This window comes from Cololabis saira, chromosome 17 (assembly GCF_033807715.1).
Source record: "Cololabis saira isolate AMF1-May2022 chromosome 17, fColSai1.1, whole genome shotgun sequence".
NCBI lineage: Eukaryota > Metazoa > Chordata > Actinopteri > Beloniformes > Belonidae > Cololabis > Cololabis saira.
The window spans coordinates 1,252,003-1,274,569 of NC_084603.1; the positions used below are offsets into that span (position 1 = coordinate 1,252,003).

The 22,567-nt window shown below is 44.7% G+C and overlaps 1 protein-coding gene across 1 annotated transcript in view; it reads left to right on the forward strand.

The window, feature by feature from the left end:
- The window catches only part of ninl (ninein-like), a 52,804-nt gene continuing 30,237 nt past the window's right edge, over window positions 1–22,567 (forward strand). The window contains exons 1-16 of the mRNA XM_061746033.1: window positions 1–6; window positions 1,815–1,925; window positions 2,093–2,221; window positions 3,101–3,247; window positions 3,487–3,693; window positions 3,785–3,881; window positions 4,103–4,401; window positions 9,603–9,663; window positions 11,080–11,129; window positions 11,163–11,342; window positions 15,086–15,259; window positions 15,876–16,012; window positions 17,676–17,816; window positions 18,863–19,037; window positions 21,068–21,178; window positions 21,514–21,600. Of these exons, the coding sequence (XP_061602017.1) occupies window positions 1–6; window positions 1,815–1,925; window positions 2,093–2,221; window positions 3,101–3,247; window positions 3,487–3,693; window positions 3,785–3,881; window positions 4,103–4,401; window positions 9,603–9,663; window positions 11,080–11,129; window positions 11,163–11,342; window positions 15,086–15,259; window positions 15,876–16,012; window positions 17,676–17,816; window positions 18,863–19,037; window positions 21,068–21,178; window positions 21,514–21,600 (2,112 nt within the window). The remainder of the gene's footprint in view (window positions 7–1,814; window positions 1,926–2,092; window positions 2,222–3,100; window positions 3,248–3,486; window positions 3,694–3,784; window positions 3,882–4,102; window positions 4,402–9,602; window positions 9,664–11,079; window positions 11,130–11,162; window positions 11,343–15,085; window positions 15,260–15,875; window positions 16,013–17,675; window positions 17,817–18,862; window positions 19,038–21,067; window positions 21,179–21,513; window positions 21,601–22,567) is intronic.

Sequence of the window (22,567 nt, forward strand, 5' to 3'; positions counted from 1 at the left end):
ATGCCTGTGAGAGATAAAATAGAAAAATATATAATAGAATAAAAAATCCATATATCATACATATTTAATATTTTTGGTCTTTCGTTGATCAAATATTTCAGTTGCATAATTTCCTCAAAACATTTAAAAATACGCCACTTAATTAACACTGTGAAAGGGGAGGGATGACTATCTTTGGGGTTAACAGACCTGGAGGAGATCTTGGTGAACTCCACATCATTAAAAGGTAAAGTTTCTGTGACTTACAGTAACCTGTTAGACAATCATAGCTCTTCTCTGACTTCACTCAGAAATATCTGACCTCAGTGAGGACCAGTGGGATAGTATGTGTCGGAAAGTCTTTATTTCACTGTCTTGTAACAAAATAATTGAACAGAATTATAAGTTTATGCACAGGATGTTCCTCACGCCGCTCCGTCTAAGTAAGATGTTTCCTAACTCATCCCCTAGACGTCATCGATGCAAAACATGGGTCAACTATGTACATCTTTTGGGAATGCAGAAAATTACAGCACTTTTGGAAGGCTGTGCATGACTTAACTGTCAAGGTTGTAGAGAAAAAAATAAGTATAGAATAAGTAAAAAAATCTGCCAGTGTCGAAATGTCAAGAAAAAAGTCGAAATGTCGAGGAAAACAGGCGAAATTTTGTGAAAAAAGTCGAAATGTAGGGAAAAAAGTCAAAATTTTGTGAAAAAAGTCGAAATGCTGAGAAAAAATTAAAAATTTTGTGAAAAAAGTCGAAATGTCGAGGAAAAAAAAGTCGAAATGTCAAGAGAGAAAAAGTAAAAATTTTGTGAAAAAAGTCGAAATGTCGAGATAAAAGTCGAATTACACTAGACACCAATACGTTATCTTTTTGGTCCAAAACTGGACAAGACACACGAAGAGGATTGCTATAATATCCTACATAGCGAAGAAATGCATTCTACTCAACTGGAACCAGCACAGCTACATTTAACCTGTTTAAACAAACTTTGAATGACACTTTACGTTTGGAACAGCGCACGTACACTCTAAAAAATAAGGGGGATGTTTTTCTGAGAATATGGCAACCGTTTAAGGAGCTCTGACATTCATCCGGCATGGCTGGCCAGGATTCTGTGCACAAAAGAGACACATATGCACTGTGACCATGGCTTATTTGACTTGATTATTTATGTATTTGGTTTATAAGTTGTCTTTTTACTTTAGAATAGAATAGAATAGGATAGAATAGAATACTTTATTGTCAATATACGCGGGTACAGTAAGATTGGAAGCAGCATCATCCCTCCAGTGCAAGACAGTGTAAACAATAAGAAATATAAGAATATAAGAAATATAAATAATAAAAAAATATAAAAAAGGTTAAGGTGCATTTGAATAGTGAAATCAAGACCTGAGATCCTATCTACAGATAATAACATATACACACATACACATGTGGTGGAATATTGCACAGATAGTCCGGGAAAAAGTATTGCACGGTAAAAACAGTAATTGCACATGAAGGCATTCACATTTTGTTCAGGGCGGTTATGGCTTTAGGGAAAAAGCTGCTTTTTAGTCTGTTCATTTTTACTTTATGTAACCACTTCTTCTTTTATTCTTTTTTTTATTTTGCTTTGTTGCTTTTGTTCTGTATGTCTTTAAAATGCTAAAAACAAATAAAAATTGAAAAAATAAATAAACGTTTAAAACGTCTCTCTAAGGGCCCGGGGCCGCTTGAGCGCTCTGGGGCTCTTATTGTGAAAGCGGACCGGAAGCTGCGGCAGCAGCAGCTAAAACGGCGTCGGGGAGATTCTCCGCTCCGTTAAAAAAACTTCTCCTCCAGCTCGGAGTCCGGGGGGAGGCCGGGCTTTGGTCCGGGTTAAGGGGGGTCGTTCATGGAGGAAACGTGGAGTTTGACCGCGGAGCAGAGACCCGGAGCAGCGCTTTTCCCGCGGTAAGACTCACTAACTCCGACACCGTTAACGGTTAACGGTTCCCGGACAGACTCTAGTTACTTCCACAGCTGGGAAAGTCGCAGCAAATGTCGCCGGAAAAACTTTGTCTTAACTTTTAGTGTCGTCTTTGGTTCATGTCGTGGCGCACGACCCTTTTGTTCTGCAGTTCCACGCCGCCGTTTCCATGGAGACGCTTCTGCGGCTCCGGGAGCCGAGCGGCTCCGGAAACACCCGAGCGGCTCCGGAAATTACCGAATCATTCCGGAAACAGCCGAGCGGTTCCGGAAATAGCCGAGTAGTTCCCGGAAAAAGCCGAGCGACTCCGGAAACAGCCGAGCTTCAGTTCGACCGTTATCTCAAGCCATGATGATGAAGTAAATACCGTAAATGTTGAGATAATGAAGTCATTTCTTGTGAACAACTAAAAAAAGTACTTTTACTCCTCAGAACCTGTTTAGTTTTACTAAAACCTCAGGAAGTATTGTTTAAAGTCCCCAATGAAATATGTCCATATAACAACGTTTTACATTAAACGTCTAACTGGACCAAGAAAGAGATGAAAATAAAAGATACTTTGATATATCAGCTAATAATTTTTTTGCGGTTATTTGACTTAATTTTTTTTTATAGAGAAAAAAAAACCGTTTGAAATAATTGAAAAAACATTGGAAATAGGCTTCATTTGTCTCCACTTACAACAGTGTAAATGATATTTAACCTGTAAAAGAGTTACATTAACCAAGAGAGTCACTGATTTGTCAATTGTATCTACCGTATGTAAAAAATAATATTAGTGATTTCTAACTTTGGGATATCGTTCATTTTTAAAGAAAGCTAATTTCTAATTTCACGCCAAAAAGAAAGAAACAAGTGATTCTTCAGATTCATTACAGAAAAACACAGGGTTCAACTTCAAATTTAAATCTTTGTCTCAAAAACTCAGTGGTTGGATACATTTTATTGATCAATTTAAAATGAGTTTCCTTGACTTTGGGGTGAACGGGACATTTGATATAGTTTGAATGGACTTTTTCTAGTGTAGACAAACTTAAAGACTGAAGTGTCAGAATAAAACCCTCTGTGGTCGTCATTAAATAAGTCATTAAATGATCTAGACTAGACATTAAACGTCTAACTGGACCAAGAACAGCGTTTTTACGGGAAATGGCGACAGAGCTGCTACTTCCTGTTCCTGGTCTGCTACTTCCTGCTCCTGGTCTGCTACTTCCTGCTCCTGGTCTGCTACTTCCTGCTCCTGGTCTGCTACTTCCTGCTCCTGGTCTGCTACTTCCTGCTCCTGGTCTGCTACTTCCTGCTCCTGGTCTGCTGCTGCTGCTGCTTAAAATACCAGTTTATTCCACTAAAGTCTAGAAATTCAATTCAATTTCAATTAAATTTTATTTATATAGCGTCTATTACAGCAGTTGTCTCCAGGATGTTTCCAGAGACCAGAACATGACGATGCATCGATTTTTCAATATTTTTACCCCCCTACAGGAGTCCCACTCTGAGGTGATGGAGGGGGCGGAGCTAATGGAGGAGGGGGCGGAGCTGGTGGAGGGGGCGGAGCTAATAGAGGGGGCGGAGCTGGAGCTGACGGAGCTCCGCTACGAGGCTCAGCTCCGAGCCGAGTTCGACAGCTGCGACTCCACGTCCACCGGGTTCCTGGACCGGGACGAGCTGACGGAGCTGTGTGGACGGCTGCAGCTGGAGAAGCAGCTACCGCTGCTGCTGGACACGCTGCTGGGAGAACACGCCCACAACCGGGTAACTCCTCCCCCACACGGCCCCACACGACCCCCACACGACCCCCACACGACCCCCACACGACCCCCACCTGACCCGTGTTTGTGTCCAGGTGAACTTCCAGGAGTTCAAGGACGGCTTCGTGGAGGTTCTGTCCCGATCCCTGGACCTCAGCACCTCGGAGGACGACAGCAGCTACCTGGAGACAGGTGAAACAGGTGAGGAGACAGGTGACCATGGTAACAACTCCCCCTCCCAACGGCAGGAAGTGCCGCTGTTACCATGGTAACAACTCCCCCTCCCAACGGCAGGAAGTGCCGTGTGGCTCTGAGTAGAACGTCCCAATTAATGCATAAATACTACTGATATTTACTCAAAAGTGTGCCGAACTTAAGTATACTTTTTGAGTATTTACTCCTCCTCTCTGCAGCTGTTCCAGAGGAGGTGAAGCCAAAGTTCATGAAGGGAGCGAAGCGTTACGGCCGCCGCTCTCGTCCCGACGGTAAAGCCGCCGCAGCGCTGAGGTTCAACTCCGAAGACTCGCCGGTTTCCACCAACGAGGCCTCAGACCCGCCGCTGAACGGGATCCACGGTGCCGGTCTGAACGGGATCCACGGTTCTGGTGTGAACGGTATCCACGGTTCTGGTCTGAACGGGATCCACGGTACCGGTCGGAACGGGATCCACGGTGCCGGTCTGAGACGGGCCACGTCTCTGGAGAGTGTGGAGGTGAGACGGATGCTGATCCCCTGAATCATTGTATTTATTATGCACTTAATGGGGGACTTATTTTTATCTCTTTGTTATCTCAGACATCTGTTTCTGAGGGGGGTTTCATTTTAGGATGATTTCATCTCACCAAGTCTCACAAAGTGGGAGGCGGATCTCTCTCTTAACACCGACCATATTTCTTGGTCACAAATATGTTTAAATACGTTTACTATGACTGAGAACCCAAACTTACAACTTATACAGAAAAAGTCCCGCAGCGGTGGGGTGGCACCATTCCCAGGTGTCTATGTCTTATGTTGTCAGTATGAATGGGGGGATGTTGGACCGTTTCCCCCTCCGTCTGGGGGCTCCGGCAGCGCCGGGGGCGCCCGTGGAGGTACGGTGGGGCCCTGGCCCGGCTCGGAGGACCGGCCCTCGTCCACTGGATGGCCGGTGGGGGAGCGTGGGCGTCCTTCCGGGCTGGCTCTGCTGGTCCTGCCTCCGGTCCCCCTCTTGCCCCCCCTACACGATTCATACGCACATAGGCGAAGGGCGGGGGGTCCGGGTCGTGGGGGACATTGTCCCGCGTGGCCCGGCACTCCCCGCCTCACGGTTTTAACAACACTGTAGACACTGCACATTCAACACTTAATAAATACATTTGACAAGGACACGTAGTTCGGGAGGGGGGGGGGGGGGGGTCGGTGTCAATCGATACTTGGCCCTCCCTCCTCCCTGTTTTTATGGCATTAATCACATGCACTCAACACCAGGGGCGGGAGGGGGTCCCACATCACCCGCGTTCCCTCGCCGGCCTGGGATAGGTGGGTAGTGATGCCCGGGCCTGGGGGGGTTCGCCGTGCAGCCTGGGGTGCCTTCTGGCGGTGCTGGACCCCCCCGGAGAGGGGGAAACGGTGCTGGACCCCCCCGGGGAGGGGGAAACGGTGCTGGACCCCCCCGGGGAGGGGGAAACGGTGCGTGATTGTATGTCTGTGTCGGTGAGAATGCGGTGTGGAAGGGTCCTGCCATGGAGGATTTGATTCTCCATTGGCAGGACAACAAAATTTAATAATTTATTCAAGTCAAATCAAATCAAACTTTATTTATATAGCACTTCTCATACAAATAATGCAACACAAAGTGCTGAACATAAAACAAATAAACATAAAACTTATTAATGCCCTGCCCCCCTCCCCCCTCCCCGCAGACACAAGCACACTACAATTGACCCAGGTCACACACACACACAGACACACGGTGCAGACATGGCTAGGCACAGAGGATCCAGGTGAGGAAACGGTAACAGGGAGCCGTCCAGGCCAGGAGGTCTCATAGCCCGCAGCTACAAGGGGGGGGGCCCACAGAGACCATCCCGGCCCGGACGGATAGAGGAGTCCACACCACAGCGGTGAAGCCGTGGTGCAGAGCTCCACAACCATCCAGGCCAGAACCACCCCCAGGACGACCCCCTGCAGGCCAGAGTCACTCCCAGCATGGAGGCTCCCCTATTGATATTATTACATACAAAGATGGTTATTATTATTATTATTATTATTATTATTATTATTATTATTATTATTATTATCATTATTATTATTATTATTATTATTATTAGTATAGGTATCGGATAGGTGAATGGATGAATGAATGGGATGCCTGGGTCTGGGGCCCTCCGTTGTCGGGCCTGCACGGGTGTCGCCTTGTTGGGGGGTTCCCTCTCTCCGGGCCTGTCTCCGGTCCCCCCCGCTGCCTCTGCGGCGGGGCGCCCCTCTGGTCTTGGAGGGCCACTTTCGTGGGGGCGGGTTCTCCTGCCCGCGTCGGCGCCCCTCTGGTCTTGGAGGGCCACTTTCGTGGGGGCGGGTTCTCCTGCCCGCGTCGGCGCCCCTCTGGTCTTGGAGGGCCACTTTCGTGGGGGCGGGTTCTCCTGCCCGCGTCTGTCTCTCCGGGCAGGCTGGCCCCCTGCCGGGTGGGGGTCGTTGGCCTGAAGGGTGAGGGCCTCCTGGCCGCGTGTCCGGCCCGGACCGGGTGGCCGGGGATTGCCTGGGTCGCGGTCCGCCGCCGCGGGATCCCTGGCTACCCTGGCTGGTGTATATATATATATGTATATTTTAGGGCTGGGCGATATATCGAGATTTTAATATATATAATATATATATATAATATATTAATATATATAATATATATATATATAATATAATTTTTTATTTTTTTTTCACATTTTTTTTTTTTTTATTATTTTGATATAGCTTATTTTGTGACAAATTGACTTGAATGTTTTATTTGAGATTGTCACAAATGTTTTGTTATTTGCACAACTGTCAACCTCAGTGGAAAAGTCTGCCTGTTACTGTCTACATTGTATTAATTACAGTGTATTTTAATTTAATTGTTATGCAGGAAAGGGATATTTGTTTTATTTTATTCAAGAAGCATTTTTATTCTATACATGCAGGCAGTTTATTTTTATTTCATTTGTTTTATACATGTTGATATTGTGCAGACCTCTGTTAATAAAGGAACCTGTGTGACATTTGGCACGAGGCTTTGTATTAAAACTGAAAAAATGAAAAAAAGGAAGCTAACAGAAATGCTAACAGAGATGCTAACAGAGATGCTATGCTATAATGCTTTGGGGGAAACCCCAATTATGGCACAGGAAAAATATCAATATATATCGAGTATCAACATTCAGCTAGAAAATATCCAGATATGACTTTTGGTCCATATCGCCCAGCCCTAGTATATGTGTGTGTGTGCGTGTGTGTGTGTGTGTGTGTGTGTGTGTGTGTCTCTCCGGTGCTGGTTCTGTTCTGGTTGTCCAGACTGATGTTCTGCAGGGCTCCAGCCTGAATACCTGAGGAGGGAGGAGGTTTGGGAGGAACGAGGGAGGAGGACTCGGGGGTTTAGTTTGGTGGTTTTGAGGCGGTGAATGTTTCAGGAAGTGGTTGATTGTGAGGAATGTGGCTGCTGGATGAACATGCTTCTCTGGTTCTGGGAGGAGTTCTGCTGGTTCTGCTCCGGTTTCAGGTTCTGTGTTTACAGAAAACCAGCACCAGAACCAGCTCCCAGAATGCACCAGTACAGTGGAAGGTTCTGGGTTTCTCTCCGGTGGGAACTCAGCTTCATCCTCAACCTTCATCTGCTTTTTAACAAACAGCATAGAAACAGGGACAGAACAGCAACACAGACACGGTGAATCCACCTGTACATGATATTTCCAGCCATCCGGGGAAATATTTCTAGCAATATTTAACAGTTTAATGGCTTGGGGCCTATTTTGTTAGCCGTCTCTGTATAAGCTTTGGAGGCTGTTGTTACTTCCTCCTAACAAACCTCTGTTGTTCAGAGTTATCCCCAAACCAGCAGATGATGCAGAAAGTTAAAACATTTTCAATAAGAGCACAATAAAACATGTGGACCATTTTGCCATTAACATTAAAAGACAACAGTTTCTTTAAAAACTACAGTCTTTCTTGGGCCTTAGTGCCCAGGCAGTCAGACCAATCGTCCCATTTAGGTTTGAGATCAAGCCCAAGGTTCTTGTATTCGGTCAGACTGGATCACCTCTCCGCTGATAAAAGTGGGCTGAAATGAATTTTTCTTCCTGAAATCAATGGTCATTTATTTCCTTTGTCTTTAAGGTGTTGAGGACAAGGTTTTCCCTCTCACACCATTTAAGAAACTGGTCCAGAACTGGCCCACGTTCCTCCTCTGCATCATGCAGGAGCCTCAGTAACGCAGTATCATCTGCGTATTTAATCTCACTAGTGCAGTATCATCTGCGTATTTAAGTACGTAAGTGCCTGTTGGAGAAAGATAAAATATAAGATAAGATATTTTGTTGTCAGCAGTAACTTAGCACACACATAGGGAGGGGTAAAAAGACTGAAAAGTCAGAAATAAAAAATATATAAAAAATACAAAAAGATACGTATAAAATATGTATAAACACAGGATATGAACAGTGTTTACAGTTAAAGGTATTGTGACATCATTTTTAACATGCTTTTAACACTATTAAAAGTCTTGGCCAACATCCCTCAAATGTGTCTAAAAGAGTGTAACAAGAAAAACTTCACTCTAGTACTCCATTCCTGGCTTTTTATGACGGTGTTTTTTTGCGCCGTGAAAAACGCTTCCTTTCCCCCTTTCCTGTCAATCATTGCGCCGCTCCTCCTCCAAACCTCCTCCTCCTCCAGCCATACGCTCACAGCAGCGTCGGAGAGTTAAGCCGGGAGCGACAGGCGAAGCATGCACGGAGGGCGAACCACAGCAAACAATCACAAAAATCCCAGAAAGCACACAATACACTGAATGTTAAAGGTTCGTTTTTTTTTGGGTGTAATTGGTGTCAAGACACCCAACAAAACACAAAAAATCAAGAAAAATGTGTTTTTCATGTCACAATCCCTTTAAGAAACAGTGCAGAAAAGCAGGTGGAGTGTTGTGAGGTAGACTGGCAGATTGGCAGATATTGCACATCTTATATTATTGCACATCTTATTGTCCACTGGCTACTGAGAGCAGGCCTGGTTGTACAAAAAGTGTACCTGGAAAGTGCTTGTGCAGGAGTTTGTGTCCAGAATAAATAACAGTGGGGATAAAACACAACCCTGAGGGGAATCTGTAGAAGTGGAGGTTTTATCTGAGAGTGATGTTCCAACTCTGACCTGCTGAGGAAAATGGAAGTGATAATAATATATGCTCCTGCAGTTCCTCTCGTGACCACTAAGGTCCGGAGCCGGACCTTCTTCAGAAATCAAACGGTGGATACGTCGATGCGTGTGGTTGCTAGGCAACGTGGGTGGATCATGTGAACGTGGATTTGTGAAACATTTGTCCGTGAGCTGAGAGGAGGAATGTTTGAGGGAATGTTTGAGGGAATGTTTGAGGGTGGAGACGTGGTTCTGGTTCTGGTTCTGGTTCTGGTTCTGGCGCCGGTTCGGTCCACAGAACTCCGGCTGACGTCTGAGATCTGGAGACTCAAACTCTGAATATGTAACAGAGGAGAATTCCTGGAGATTATTACAGTTCTGGTCTGCTGGCCTTGATACACACACACATGTACACATGTTTACACACACACACATTCTCTCACACACACACACACATCACACACACACACACACACACACACACACACACACACATGTACACACACACACACACACACACACACACACACACACACACACACACTGACCTTGTTTTCTCTGCAGAGCCTGAAGTCTGACGATGAAACAGGAAGTCAGAAGATCATCCAGCCCTTTCAGTGTAAAGGTATTTACCATGGAACACACACACGCACGCACGCACGCACGCACGCACGCACGCACGCACGCACGCACGCACGCACGCACGCACGCAGGCACGCAGGCACGGACAGGGCTATTTGCTCCGCCCATTTGCAACATGACACCCGTAGTACAATGGTGACATCACAGGGGGCGTGTCCAGTTCTTCTCAAACAAACTACACAATAAATCCCCTCCTTCCTCCTAATGAGCAGCAAAAACAGTATAAGATTTTTTAGTGTCTGAAACATTAGTACATACTCAGTAGTATGTACTATCCATACTCAATAGTATGTACTATCCATACTCAATAGTATGTACTATCCATACTCAATAGTATGTACTATCCATACTCATTCTGGAGACATGTATTAGTGTGGATTGAAGGACACTAGCGAAGCAGAAACTTCCCACAATGCAATGCAGCAGTGTTTGGTTGCTAAGTGATACGTATATGTCATAAGTATAATATTAATATTATAATATTATTATATAATATTAATATTATAATATTCGTATATAATAATATTTAGTGCCACGGCTGCGCGAGAGGCACGCCTCCTCCATAACTATGTAATAGCAATGGAGGAGAGTGCAGGATCCTGCGTGTTTATTTTTTTAATTCATTTTCCGGACAGATTTCGGTTCGCTACTCCTTCTACAGATTTCAGACGGCCGAGGCGCATCATATATCAAAACGTGCGGCTCGATCGGGAATGGTGTGCTATGACTTTTGGTGTTGAAATTCCCATTTTTCCCAAAGTTATTCCCAAAAAAACGGCCAAAAAAATCCCATTCAAAGCGGATGGGAAAACGTCTAAAGAAAAAAAAATCACCTTATTTCTGAGTCATCTAACTTTCCCATACCTGCACGTACAAATGTCATTCAAACTTCAAAACGGAGGAAAACTTCTCTTCTCTCCAAAACACCAAACAGTTTTTTCCTAAGATGTAAACTTTTCAAGATATGAGCACTCAAGCGAGGACTGGAAATCACTTTTTTGTCAAATTTTTGTTAGAATTTAGAGTCTCATTTTTTAGAGTGGGAGGGACAGTAAAAAAATTACCTTAATTTTTATTTGTAACTCGAGCTCACGACAAAACCGTGAAAGCTGGACAGATAATTTTTGGTCAGAATGTAGACATAGATGTTGGGATTCATAAAATGGGACTTTGGTAACAACTGCTGCTACGCTGCTGTTACCATGGTAACAACCCCCCCTCCCAACGGCAGGAAGTGCTGCTGTTGCCATGGTAACAACTCCCCCTCCCAACGGCAGGAAGTGCCGTGTGGCTCCAACGTCCAAATTAATGCTACTACTGATATTTACTAATATGTATTAGTTTGGCATTTCAGACGCAGCGCTGGATGAGCCGCCTTCACCGCCTGTTTTCTCTGCAGCTCGTCATCGGGAGGAGGAGGAGGAGGAGGAGGAGGAGGAGGAGGAAGAGGAGGAGCTGGATGAGGAGGAGGCGGAGCTACAGGAGGAGGAGGCGGAGCTAGAAGAGGCGGAGGCGGAGCTACAGCTCGGGGGGCGGAGCCTCGTCCTGACACCAGCGTCTCTGCAGCAGCTGCAGGGCCGAGTCAGCATGAGGGAGTTCAGGAGAGTTCTGTGTAGCTCCACCCCCGTCTGCAGCCGAGGAAGACCCACCAATCCGCTGAAGGTACGACCCCCATAAATATCTGTTACGGTGCTATGAGCAGCCAAACCTACAGGGGGCAATGTAACGAGAAGATAAAGTCATGCTAGCCAATCAGAATCCTGGAAAAAAACATCAACAAATGACACGAGTAACTTCCAGTTACTTCCAAGATGAACCAGAGTCTTTGGTTTGGAGTGACAGAGAAGTGGAGTTACTTTTAAGTGTGACTTTAGAATATAAAACAGGTAATACAAGAAAATATTGACGGTTACAAACTAATTGTAACCACAGGTGTCACTCATGACGCTGGTGACGTTTCTGTCTCATAATGTGACGTTCTGAAGAATAAATGTCCGTTTCTCTCCGTTTACAAGCAAACGTGAAGATGGAGGTTTTGCAAATCTCCACTTTGGCCGGAGTTTTCAGGACTGATGGTTTTTGGAGACTTTGAGCTTCGTTTTCGTGTAAACGAATGAACAAAACGCAGGAAAACACCAGCGTTTTTGATACGTGGAAACGGGTCTGAGACCAGAGTTCAGGGTTTCTACTTTATAACTCAAACCTGTGATGGATGAAAACTAGACGCCTCCTGAGATCAGATTTGATTTGATTTGATTTGATTTGATTTGATTTGATTTGATTTGATTTGATTTGATTTGATTTGATTTGATTTGAAAATCTTTATGTCCGAAGGGCAATTTGGTTTTCAACAACAGGACAACATACATATCCCACTTCAAACACACAATACAATAAATAAAAGAAATATAGTAAATACAGTCATCACAGTAAACCGGTCCATGGCTGTTTAAAAACTTAACCGCAGATGGATAAATGATTTTAGGTATCTGTTTGATTTGGCCGTACAGGGGAAAGTGTAGCTTCTCTTAGACATGAGAATCTGAGAAGTTGCTCTCTGAGTGGCTCTGGCTTGATAGATAATATAATATAATATAATATAATATAATATAATCTATTATATAATATTATATAATAACATGATCCAGATCATTCAGGCTAATGCCAATTGTTTTCTGGCAGAGTTTCACCACATTCCTCAGCTTGTTTTTCATTTAAAATGCTGAGGTTTCCAAACCAGCAGATCAACACAAAGGTTAAAATAGACTCAATAAAAGATGAATAAAACATTTTAAGAAGCTTCTTATCAACGTTAAAACAGTTTTCTCAGATAAAACTATCTCTGATTTGTCTTCCTACAGAAGCATCTGAGTTGATTTTAAAAGACAGTTTGTTGTAAGATCAGATCAGAGTCTCAGGAAGGAGGTTTGTGGTTTCCCAGCAGCTCCTGAACGCAGCATCAGGTTTACACCTGTGGGGCCAACCAGAGGGGGCAGGGCAATCAGAGGGGGCGGGGCCAATCAGAGGGGGCGGGGTCGATCAGAGGGGGCGGGGCCAATCAGAGAGGGCGGGGCTCCCAGGTGCTGCAGATGCTGCAGGTGAACAGGTAGCTGCTCTCACAGACAGGTGAGAGTGATCAGGTGAGAGTGATGACGGAGTACATGTCTGGTCTGATGGCCGGCTGTGGCCTGTTAGCCTGGGCCCGGATGGACCGGACCGGGGAGGACCAGGTCAGGACAGACCGGCAGGTGATTCAGACTTTAACCAGAACAGCTTATACGTCACGTTTGGGCTGGAACCGGTCAGATCTGGCAACCGGCACCTCTTTTTCTTCTTAAATTCTCTTTGAAAGTGGTGTTAAAAAGTCTTACATTTCAATCTAAGGGCCTTAATTTTAGAGGGAATGATTCCAGTCATCATTAAAATGATTATTTCATCGTTTTGAGGAGAATCTCCTGCAATTGGGCTGTAAAATAAATATTTGGGCTGCTTTTCCTGGTTTTTACTAAATATTTAGGAGAAATTATTAACAAAAAAGTTTCCATTACGTCAGAGAAAAGTAGAAACAATAAACTCACTGATATTTGATTTGGTTTAATCTGCTCAATTTAATTATAATCTTTGTCTGGAGCCTGAACTTTTTTTTGCTTCATTTTTTTATGACTTGAAATTTATTCCACATTTAATAATTGCCAGTTTTAATATAGAGAAAGTTTGATTTGGGCTGGTTTTTCATTATTTCGTCAGGTTTTACGTCACGTTTGGGCTGGAAACTGTCAGATCTGGCAACCTGGACCTCACCTGGATTTCTTAGTGACTTTTCTTTCTGCTCCTAAATTTTCTTTGAAAATGGTTTTAAAAAGTCTTAAATTTCAATCTACAGGGTTTCTACTGGGGCTGGAAATCCTGGAAAGAGCTTTAATTTCAATGTTGTGTTTTCAAGGCCTGAAAAGTGCTTGAATTTTAGTTTAAGTGCTTGAAATTATAACTTTGTGTCTTTAACCAAATTGGATAGTTTAGTTATTACAAGGAGAAATAAAACCAGTAAGATGAAACATGACTAAATGTTTACAGCACAATACAATGAACATAATTGTGATAAAAAGCAGAAAAAATAATTATGAGTTTATATATTCCTGTAGATATTTTACCCCAGCGATTAAGGTGCTGGAAGATTTAGAAAATGACCCTTGAAAGTTCTTGAAAAGTGCTGGAATTTGACCTTGAAACATGTGTAGGAGGCTGTTAACAGGTTCTTGATCGGTTATCGGTTATTGATTACTGCACGTGGAGGTTTGAGTCAAGGCAGGTTTATCTGTACAGAACAATTCAACACAAGGTCATTCAAAGTATTTACATCAACATTAAAAACAGCAAGACACAATTAAACAGTAAATAACAAATAAAATGAAATAAAATGATAATAAAAGAGGTAAAACAATAAAAGCAGCAGTTGTTAGTCAGTAAGGGCAGTAGATCCAGCAGGTTCATCTCATTCTTACGTTTCTATACGGTCAAAACGTACAAAGACCGGGTCAAATACAGGATTACAAAGTAATCTGTAACTATTCATACGGAGAATTAAACCAATTTGACAATTCTGAGTTTGAATGGGTTCTGTTGATTAACCCGACCAGAACTCGCCAGGCCCGTTTATTTACTATTTACTATTCAGGCTTCACATTAAAACATTAAACATTTAATAGAAATGCAGTTTAAAAACAGAATTTAAAGAAATTCTAGAAGTAAGGTAAGGTAAGTTTATTGATACCTGAAGGCAGATTTGTTTGCAGGTCAAAAGTAGAAACAAGACAAACAGGAGAATAACAAAACAAAACTAAACAGAACAAAACAAATGCTCCAGATTTAATAAGCATTACAATAGATACATAAATAAATAAATAAATAAATAGACCTAGATGGAAGGAAATCCTGTCCTATTTAGGGAATTAATAGCTGAGGGGACAAAACTACATTTATACCTTTTTAGTTTTGCACAAAGGCAATTTAAACCTCCGTCCAGAAGGAGAGACTGGAATTAACCGTTTAGTGGATGAGATGATCACCTGAGATGGATCAGCTTTTAAAAACTATTTAAAACTCTTTTAAAACTCCTTTAAAACTCTTTTAGACACAGCCAGTCTCTGTAGCTGCCAGTAAAGAGGAGAAAAGTTGACTTGTGGCTCAAAAACTCATAAAACTCCTTCTTTTAAAAACTCCTTTAAAACTCCTTTAAAACTCAAAAAGTAAGGTAAGATAAGATAAACCTCCAGCCAGAAGGGAGATACTGGAATTAGCCATACAGTGGATGAGATGGACTCGGCTAGTTGAGTTGTGGCTCAAAAACTCTTTTAAAACTCTTAAAACTCCTGGTCCTGCTCTGATCTCTGTCTCTGTCCCCCCAGGTGGTCCCGGACCAGCTCCCCCCCCGGTCCAGGTCCAGGTCTCCGGTCCTGCTGGTCTCGGGGGGCCGGCGGGTCCTCAGTCTGCTGGACGACGGAACCGGAACCACCAGCCCAGACCGGGTGGAGGCCCTTTGGACCGAGGAGGGGGTCCAGAACTCCAGGGAGGTCCTGCAGGTGAGACCAGGTCCTGGTCCTGGACCTGGACTAGGGAGGGGGGGTCCAGAACTCCAGGGAGGTCCTGCAGGTGAGACCTGGTCCTGGTCCAGGACCCCCTGGACCCCCTACACCATGTGGTCTGGGACACACAGTCCACCATCACACCTTTCAGACCTCATCACTTCTGAGGTTCTGACCTGAGAAGTCTGTTAGCTGCTAGCTGTAAGCAGCTAAGCATTAGCAGCTAGATGCTACATGTTAGCTGCTAGCTCAGTTGCTAGTCATTAGCTGTTAGCTGCTAGGCGTTAGCTGCTAGTAGCTAGATGTTAGCCAATAGCATCTAGCTGTTAACCTTTAGCAGCTAGAGTCTAAATGTTAGCTGCTAGCTTAGCTGCTAGTTCAATTCAATTGTATTTCTATAGTATCTATTCCAACATAGTTGTCTCCAGAACCAGAACATAAACATAAACCCCCGAGCAATTATTACATAAACAATGGAGGTAAAAACTCCCCTAGTGGGAGAAAAACCTTAAGCCAAACAGTGGCAAGAAAAACTAGTCATTAGCTGTTAGCTGCTAGCCGTTGGTAGTCCAGGTGATCATGTGATCAGGTGATCCGGTCTCTGTCCCCCCAGGTCCTGGACTTCCCCCCGGACGACCGTCTCAGTCTGGTGGACTTGACTCAGGCTCTGGACAACGAGCTGCTGGGAAGCAGCAACAACATCCACCAGGCGGCGCTGGTGTCGTACCGGGCCGAGGTCCAGCAGCTACAGTAGGTACCGGTCCTGGACCATGACCAGGTCCTGGACCTGGTCCTGTTCCTGGTTCACAGGACCAGGAATAGGACCAGGAACCAGGAACAGGTCCCTATTGTTATTCTGCGCGTTTATTTTTATTCATTTTCCGGCCAGATTTCGGTTCATTACTCCTCCTACAGATTTCGGAGGACCCAGGCGCATCATATATCAAAACGTGTGTCTCGATCTGGAATAGTGTGCTATGACTTTTGGTGTTGAAATTCCCATTTTTCCCCAAAGTTATTCCCAAAAAAACGGCCAAAAAAACCCATTCAAAGTGGATGGGAAAAAGTAAAAAAAAAAAAAGTCACCTAACTTTCTCATACTTGCACGTAGAAATGTCATTCAAACTTCAAAACTTCTCTTCTCTCCAAAACACCAAACAGTTTTTTCCTAAGATGTACACTTTTCAAGATATGAGCACTCAAGCGATCTGGAAATCACTTTTTTGTCAAATCTAGAGTGCGGATGTCGGTTGGTAGAGTGTGAGAAACAGTAAAAAAAATAACCTGAATTTTTATTTGTAACTCGAGCTCACGGCCAAACCGTAAAAAGGAGACAAATAATTTTTGGTCAGAATGTAGACAAACAGTAGGTGTTGGGATTCATAGAATGTGACTTTGAAAGGCGGGGTATGCACAAAATTTAAACGGGGGAGGATAGAGCGGCGCCAATTCCTGTTTCAGTCTCCATTGACTGTAATGTAATCAAAAGTTTTCTTTAAAAGAATCTCACTCTGTCTTCGCACTGAGCTTACTCACTCATTTTAAGGAATATCTGAATAAAATTAAGATTGTCAGAATCTGCCGGGTTCTGTGGCTCTCACAATGTTTTCTGCTACGAACTACGGTTTTCTCACAAATCAGAGTTATTTGAGACCTTGTCAGAAGCCAAAATCTGTGTTTTTCTCACAGCCAAACCGGATGGTTCTGAAGTCGAGGTTCTTGTTGCCGGGGCAACCAGAGCTCAGCTGCTGACTCATTCATTCAGCCAGAACTGGTCACATGACTGAGTCAGTACAGACTTCATATACTTTAACCTGGAAAATGGAGAAATCTGACCCCTGACCTTTTGACCTTAGACGATCCCCAGTCCTGCTGGGAACCGGTTCATGGTGTGTGTGTGTGTATATATGTGTGTATATATTATACATATATATATATATATATATATGTATGTATGTGTGTGTGTGTACATATTAAATACCCCCCCCCCCATTTATATACACACACACACACACACACACACACACACACACATACATACGCAGTAAATGCTATATCTTTTGAATGGTTTGACAGAGAGTCGTGGGTGGTGTCATCGGACTCGGTTTTGAGTCCTTCACCTTTATTGCTGAAAAATGCAGCAATGTAAACAAATGGGCGGCAGCAGCCCCCCGTGGCACTCTCCAAAGATTTCTGCGAGGACATTTTTCTAGTTGTTGTTGTTGTTATTATTACTCTAGAGAAAATACCACAGTTTTCAATGCCGATTTTGTCATTTTATTTAGTTTTTATCAGCTACATCTTTAGATTGGGCCGTGAAAATATTGTCAGATATTAAACCGGTCCAGTTCAGAAAAGGTTGGAGACCACTGGTCTAACGTGTCCCCGTCCCCTAACCCGTCTCCGTCTCCAGGGACTTGGCAGAGACGGCCCGTCTCCAGCGGGACAAGCTGAAACTGGACCTGGACCTGATGGAGCAGAGAAACCTGCAGCTGGTGAAGGAGGCTGATGAGAGACACGTTACCATGGAGACCCAGAACCAGGACCACATCAGGTACCAGACCAGAACCAGAACCAGATCAGGATCAGGTCAGTCCTCCTGGGGGGGACCGTTCTGATGTCTGGCTCTGACCCCTGAGTCCGGCACCGTGAGGTCTGAAGCCCCGCCCACACCCCATGACATCACCAGCTCCCTGGTGTTAATGGGATAAAAGTTCACAAAGTTAATGACTTTTATTTTATTTTTGAGTTTCCAAATGAAAGAGCTCAACAAGTTTCTCAGAAACTATGATGTTTATTTTGTAAATGTAGTTTCAAAATAAAGGAGAGTAAAAACACGTGTGGGATTAAGACCATAAACTGCAGAAGAAGAACTGGGACACGCCCCCATGATGTCATGTTTAGATGTCAGATAGGAGTGCAAGGCATTCTGGGTAGTGGAGTTCAGGGTCCGCCCTGAATAGTTAGGGGGGCGGGGCCTGGTCTGATGCTGCTCTGTGATTGGCAGGAGTTAGGGGGCGGGGCCTGATGCTGCTCTGTGATTGGCAGGAGTTAGGGGGCGGGGCCTGATGCTGCTCTGTGATTGGCAGGGAGCTGCAGCAGGAGTTAGGGGGCGGGGCCTGATGCTGCTCTGTGATTGGAGCAGGAGTTAGGGGGCGGGGCCTGATGCTGCTCTGTGATTGGCAGGGAGCTGCAGCAGGAGTTAGGGGGCGGGGCCTGGACTGATGCTGCTCTGTGATTGGAGCAGGAGTTAGGGGGCGGGGCCTGATGCTGCTCTGTGATTGGCAGGGAGCTGCAGCAGGAGTTAGGGGGCGGGGCCTGGACTGATGCTGCTCTGTGATTGGCAGGGAGCTGCAGCAGGAGTTAGGGGGCGGGGCCTGATGCTGCTCTGTGATTGGAGCAGGGGTTAGGGGGCGGGGCCTGATGCTGCTCTGTGATTGGCAGGGAGCTGCAGCAGGAGTTAGGGGGCGGGGCCTGGACTGATGCTGCTCTGTGATTGGCAGGGAGCTGCAGCAGGAGTTAGGGGGCGGGGCCTGATGCTGCTCTGTGATTGGAGCAGGGGTTAGGGGGCGGGGCCTGATGCTGCTCTGTGATTGGCAGGGAGCTGCAGCAGGGGTTCCGGGTGCGGCTAGCGGCGCTGCGCTGCCAGGCGGAGCAGGAAGGGGAGGAGCTTGTGCAGCAGGTGGAGGCGGAGCGTCGGGACCTGGAGGCGGAGCTACAGATGATCAGAGCGCAGGAGGCGGAGCTACGGGACGAGCTCTGCAGCTCAGCTCAGGTGAGTTCTGAAGCCCCGCCCACACCTGGAGGAGGACCCTAGTGGTCTGTATTATTATTATTTTAATATTTAGAAAAAAAAGAAAATGTAGTTGGGATGATAATAATAGCAATGAAACAACACCAATAGTAATAATGATAATATTCACAAGCATGGTCATAATCACAACCAACATGTATATACTAATTTCACTCATCAAAATGACAGCAATAATAATAATAATTATTATTATTATCACAATCATAATGATGATTATAGTAATAATAACAATGTGATAATCATAACAATATAATACTAGAAAATGTCATGAAATGTTGATATGGGCATGCCCTACCGCCCAGTCGTCCCCTCTCGCTGCTTTGGTTTGGGGCTGTAGTGGGTTCTATGTCAGTTTGAGGTGTTTACGGTTGTATTGCATTCATTCTTTTGCTCCCCATAGTTATTAATGGGGCGCGCTTCTCGGCGTCTAGCGTCGCCACGGTAACGCTTTTGACTGAGAATAGTAATGCCCATCGAGGCACGATGGAGACGCATCTAACGATGTATGCCATGCATGGGTGCACGTTCCGGTTCAGGCTACGTTAATGGATAGGTTTTTTTTTCACCATGGTAAAAAAAACCCCATCCGAATGAATGGGGCCATTTGGCATGGATTTTGACATAAAATTTCCTTAAATCCCAGCTTCATGAAATTTGAGTATGTTGAAGTCCACAGCGTGCCGAGTCGGGGAACATTATTACGATGTCTCTACGATAACCTGTTGCCTAGCAACAACCGTCCAAAGTCAAACGGGAAAAAAAAAAAATGAAAGGTCATTATCGCAAAAAGTGTAATAATTGGCATAATGAGCTTGTACGGTCCGTTAGTGCGAATCGGGTCGAGTGTTTGAAAGTTTGAACGATGTCTCTACGATAAAGTTCGGCCGAGCAATAAGCGTCCGAATTTTCACCTTTTTTTTGCTTTATGGCATCTAGCGTTGCCACGGTAACACTTTTTACTGAGAAAAGTAATGCCCTTTGAGGCACGATGGAGACGCATCCAACGATGTATGCCATGCATAGGTACATGTTGCGGTTCAGGCTACGTTAACGGATAGGTTTTTTTTCACCGTGGTAAAAAATCCCATCCGAATGAATGGGGCCATGTGGCCTGGATTTTGACATAAAATTTCCTTAAATCCCAGCTTCATGAAATTTGAATATGTTGAAGTCCACAGCATGTCGGGAAACATTTGTACGATGTCTCTACGATAACCTGTTGCCTAGCAACAAGCGTCCAAAGTCAAATGGGAGAAAAAAAAAAAAGAAAGTTAAATATCACAAAAACTGTAATAATTGGAAGAATGAGGTTGTTAGTGTTAGTGCCAATTGGGCCGTGTGTTTGAAAGTTTGAACGATGTCTCTACGATATAGTTCGGCCGAGCAATAAGCGTCCGAATTTTCACCTTTTTTTTTTGCTTTTTGGCATCTAGCGTCCCCACGGTAACCCCTATTACGGAGAAAAGTAATGCCCATCGAGGCACGATGGAGACGCATCCAACGATGTATGCCATGCATGGGTGCACGTTGCGGTTCGGGACGCATTAACGGATGGAAAAAGAGTGCGGAATAATAATAATAAGGAAGAAAAGGGAAACCTTTTCTGTATACTAATATATCGCCTTCATTTTTCAGGTTTAATTTTTGGGGGATTTTGTTATGCTGTACACCCGCTGGTGCGCAGTGGGACTTTTGCAACTTTATTTTGTTAGCAAAATGCTAGCAACATTGCCCTCTGGGCCATTCTGGACGATTGCAATATGGTCATGTCACAACTTGGTTAAAGATGGTTAAAGATATTAACAGAAATGATGTGTGTTGTTTGGGTATAGAAATGAAGAGAGGTCACCAGGTAATGCTAGAATCAGGCTTATGGGGATGCTCTGTCTCCAGGAGAACGGGCGTCTGCAGCAGGAGCTCAGCTCCGTCAGGAGGAAACTGGTTGAGATATGTTTGATGGTTGCCGTGGTAACGTGGTAACGTGTCTCCAGGAGAACGGGCGTCTGCAGCAGGAGCTCAGCTCCGTCAGGAGGAAGCTGGTGGAGGCCGAGACGTCGGTGGAGAAACTGGAGGGAGATTTGGATCAGCTGCTGCAGGACAAGGTGGAGACACACACACACACACACACACACACACACACACACACACACACACACACACACACGTGTTGGTATCAGGTAACTCTCCTGCTGATGAATCATTCATGGATGTTTCCTGAGACCCGTCTGGTCGTCGTCGTTTCTGCTGGAGCCTCAGCTGATCGATGGACTGATCAGCTGATCGATGGACTGATCAGCTGATCGATGGACTGATCAGCTGATCGATGGACTTGATCGGCTGATCCACGGACTGATCAGCTGATCGATGGACTGATCAGCTGATCGATGGACTGATGGATTGATTCCCTGACTGCCACCCTGCTTGTGTTCCCTGACAGTTCTGTGGTCTGGACCCGCTCAGCGCCGGCCTGAGCCGTGAGGAGAGATTCTCCCAGGTCCTCCGAGACTACGAGCTGCAGTGCAGGGTAACTGCTTCTTCTTCTGTGGTTCCACCGCTGGTAACTGCTTCTTCTTCTGTGGTTCCACCGCTGGTAACTGCTTCTTCTTCTGTGGTCTCACCGCTGGTAACTGCTTCTTCTTCTGTGGTTTCACCGCCGGTAACTGCTTCTTCTTCTGTGGTCTCACCGCTGGTAACTGCTTCTTCTTCTGTGGTTTCACCGCCGGTAACTGCTTCTTCTTCTGTGGTCTCACCGCTGGTAACTGCTTCTTCTTCTGTGGTTTCACCGCTGGTAACTGCTTCTTCTTCTGTGGTCTCACCGCTGGTAACTGCTTCTTCTTCTGTGGTTTCACCGCCGGTAACTGCTTCTTCTTCTGTGGTTTCACCCAGTGTGCGAAATACCCATCCATATTCGGCGGGGTCCCTAACTCGCGTTTTTTTGTTTTTTGTTTTTCGTTTTTTGTTTTTTAAACAGTGTGGCCCTATGCAATAAACCAATACAATCAGCTTACTATAGCCTATGACAAATACACCCACACTTTTAACCATTTTAGATCCACGTTGTTTTACAAACAGCAAAATTGTGCGTTACGATGCAGAATGTTATTTACAAATTAAATCTGATAATTAAAATAAATAAAAGACATTAATTGGCACCACACTAGTGCACAGTGCACTTAATGAATAAATGCCAGGTATAGGACACTGGTGCACGACCAGTGCATTGCAGAAACGAATAAACAAATAAAATAGGCTAATGTATTTTTTTAGATAAATAAATAAAAAAAATACATTGAAAAGGAATTGTGCATTCAAATAACAGTAATAACAACAAATGCCACTATCGGAGACGTGCAATCAGTGCACTTAAACAGATCCTTAGCCTGCACAATGATGACTGATTATTCAAAGTTATGTAACCATCCAGGAAATTATGTTTTAACACAGCTGTGTGAACACATTCACAAATCACACTCATAACAGGTGATAACGCA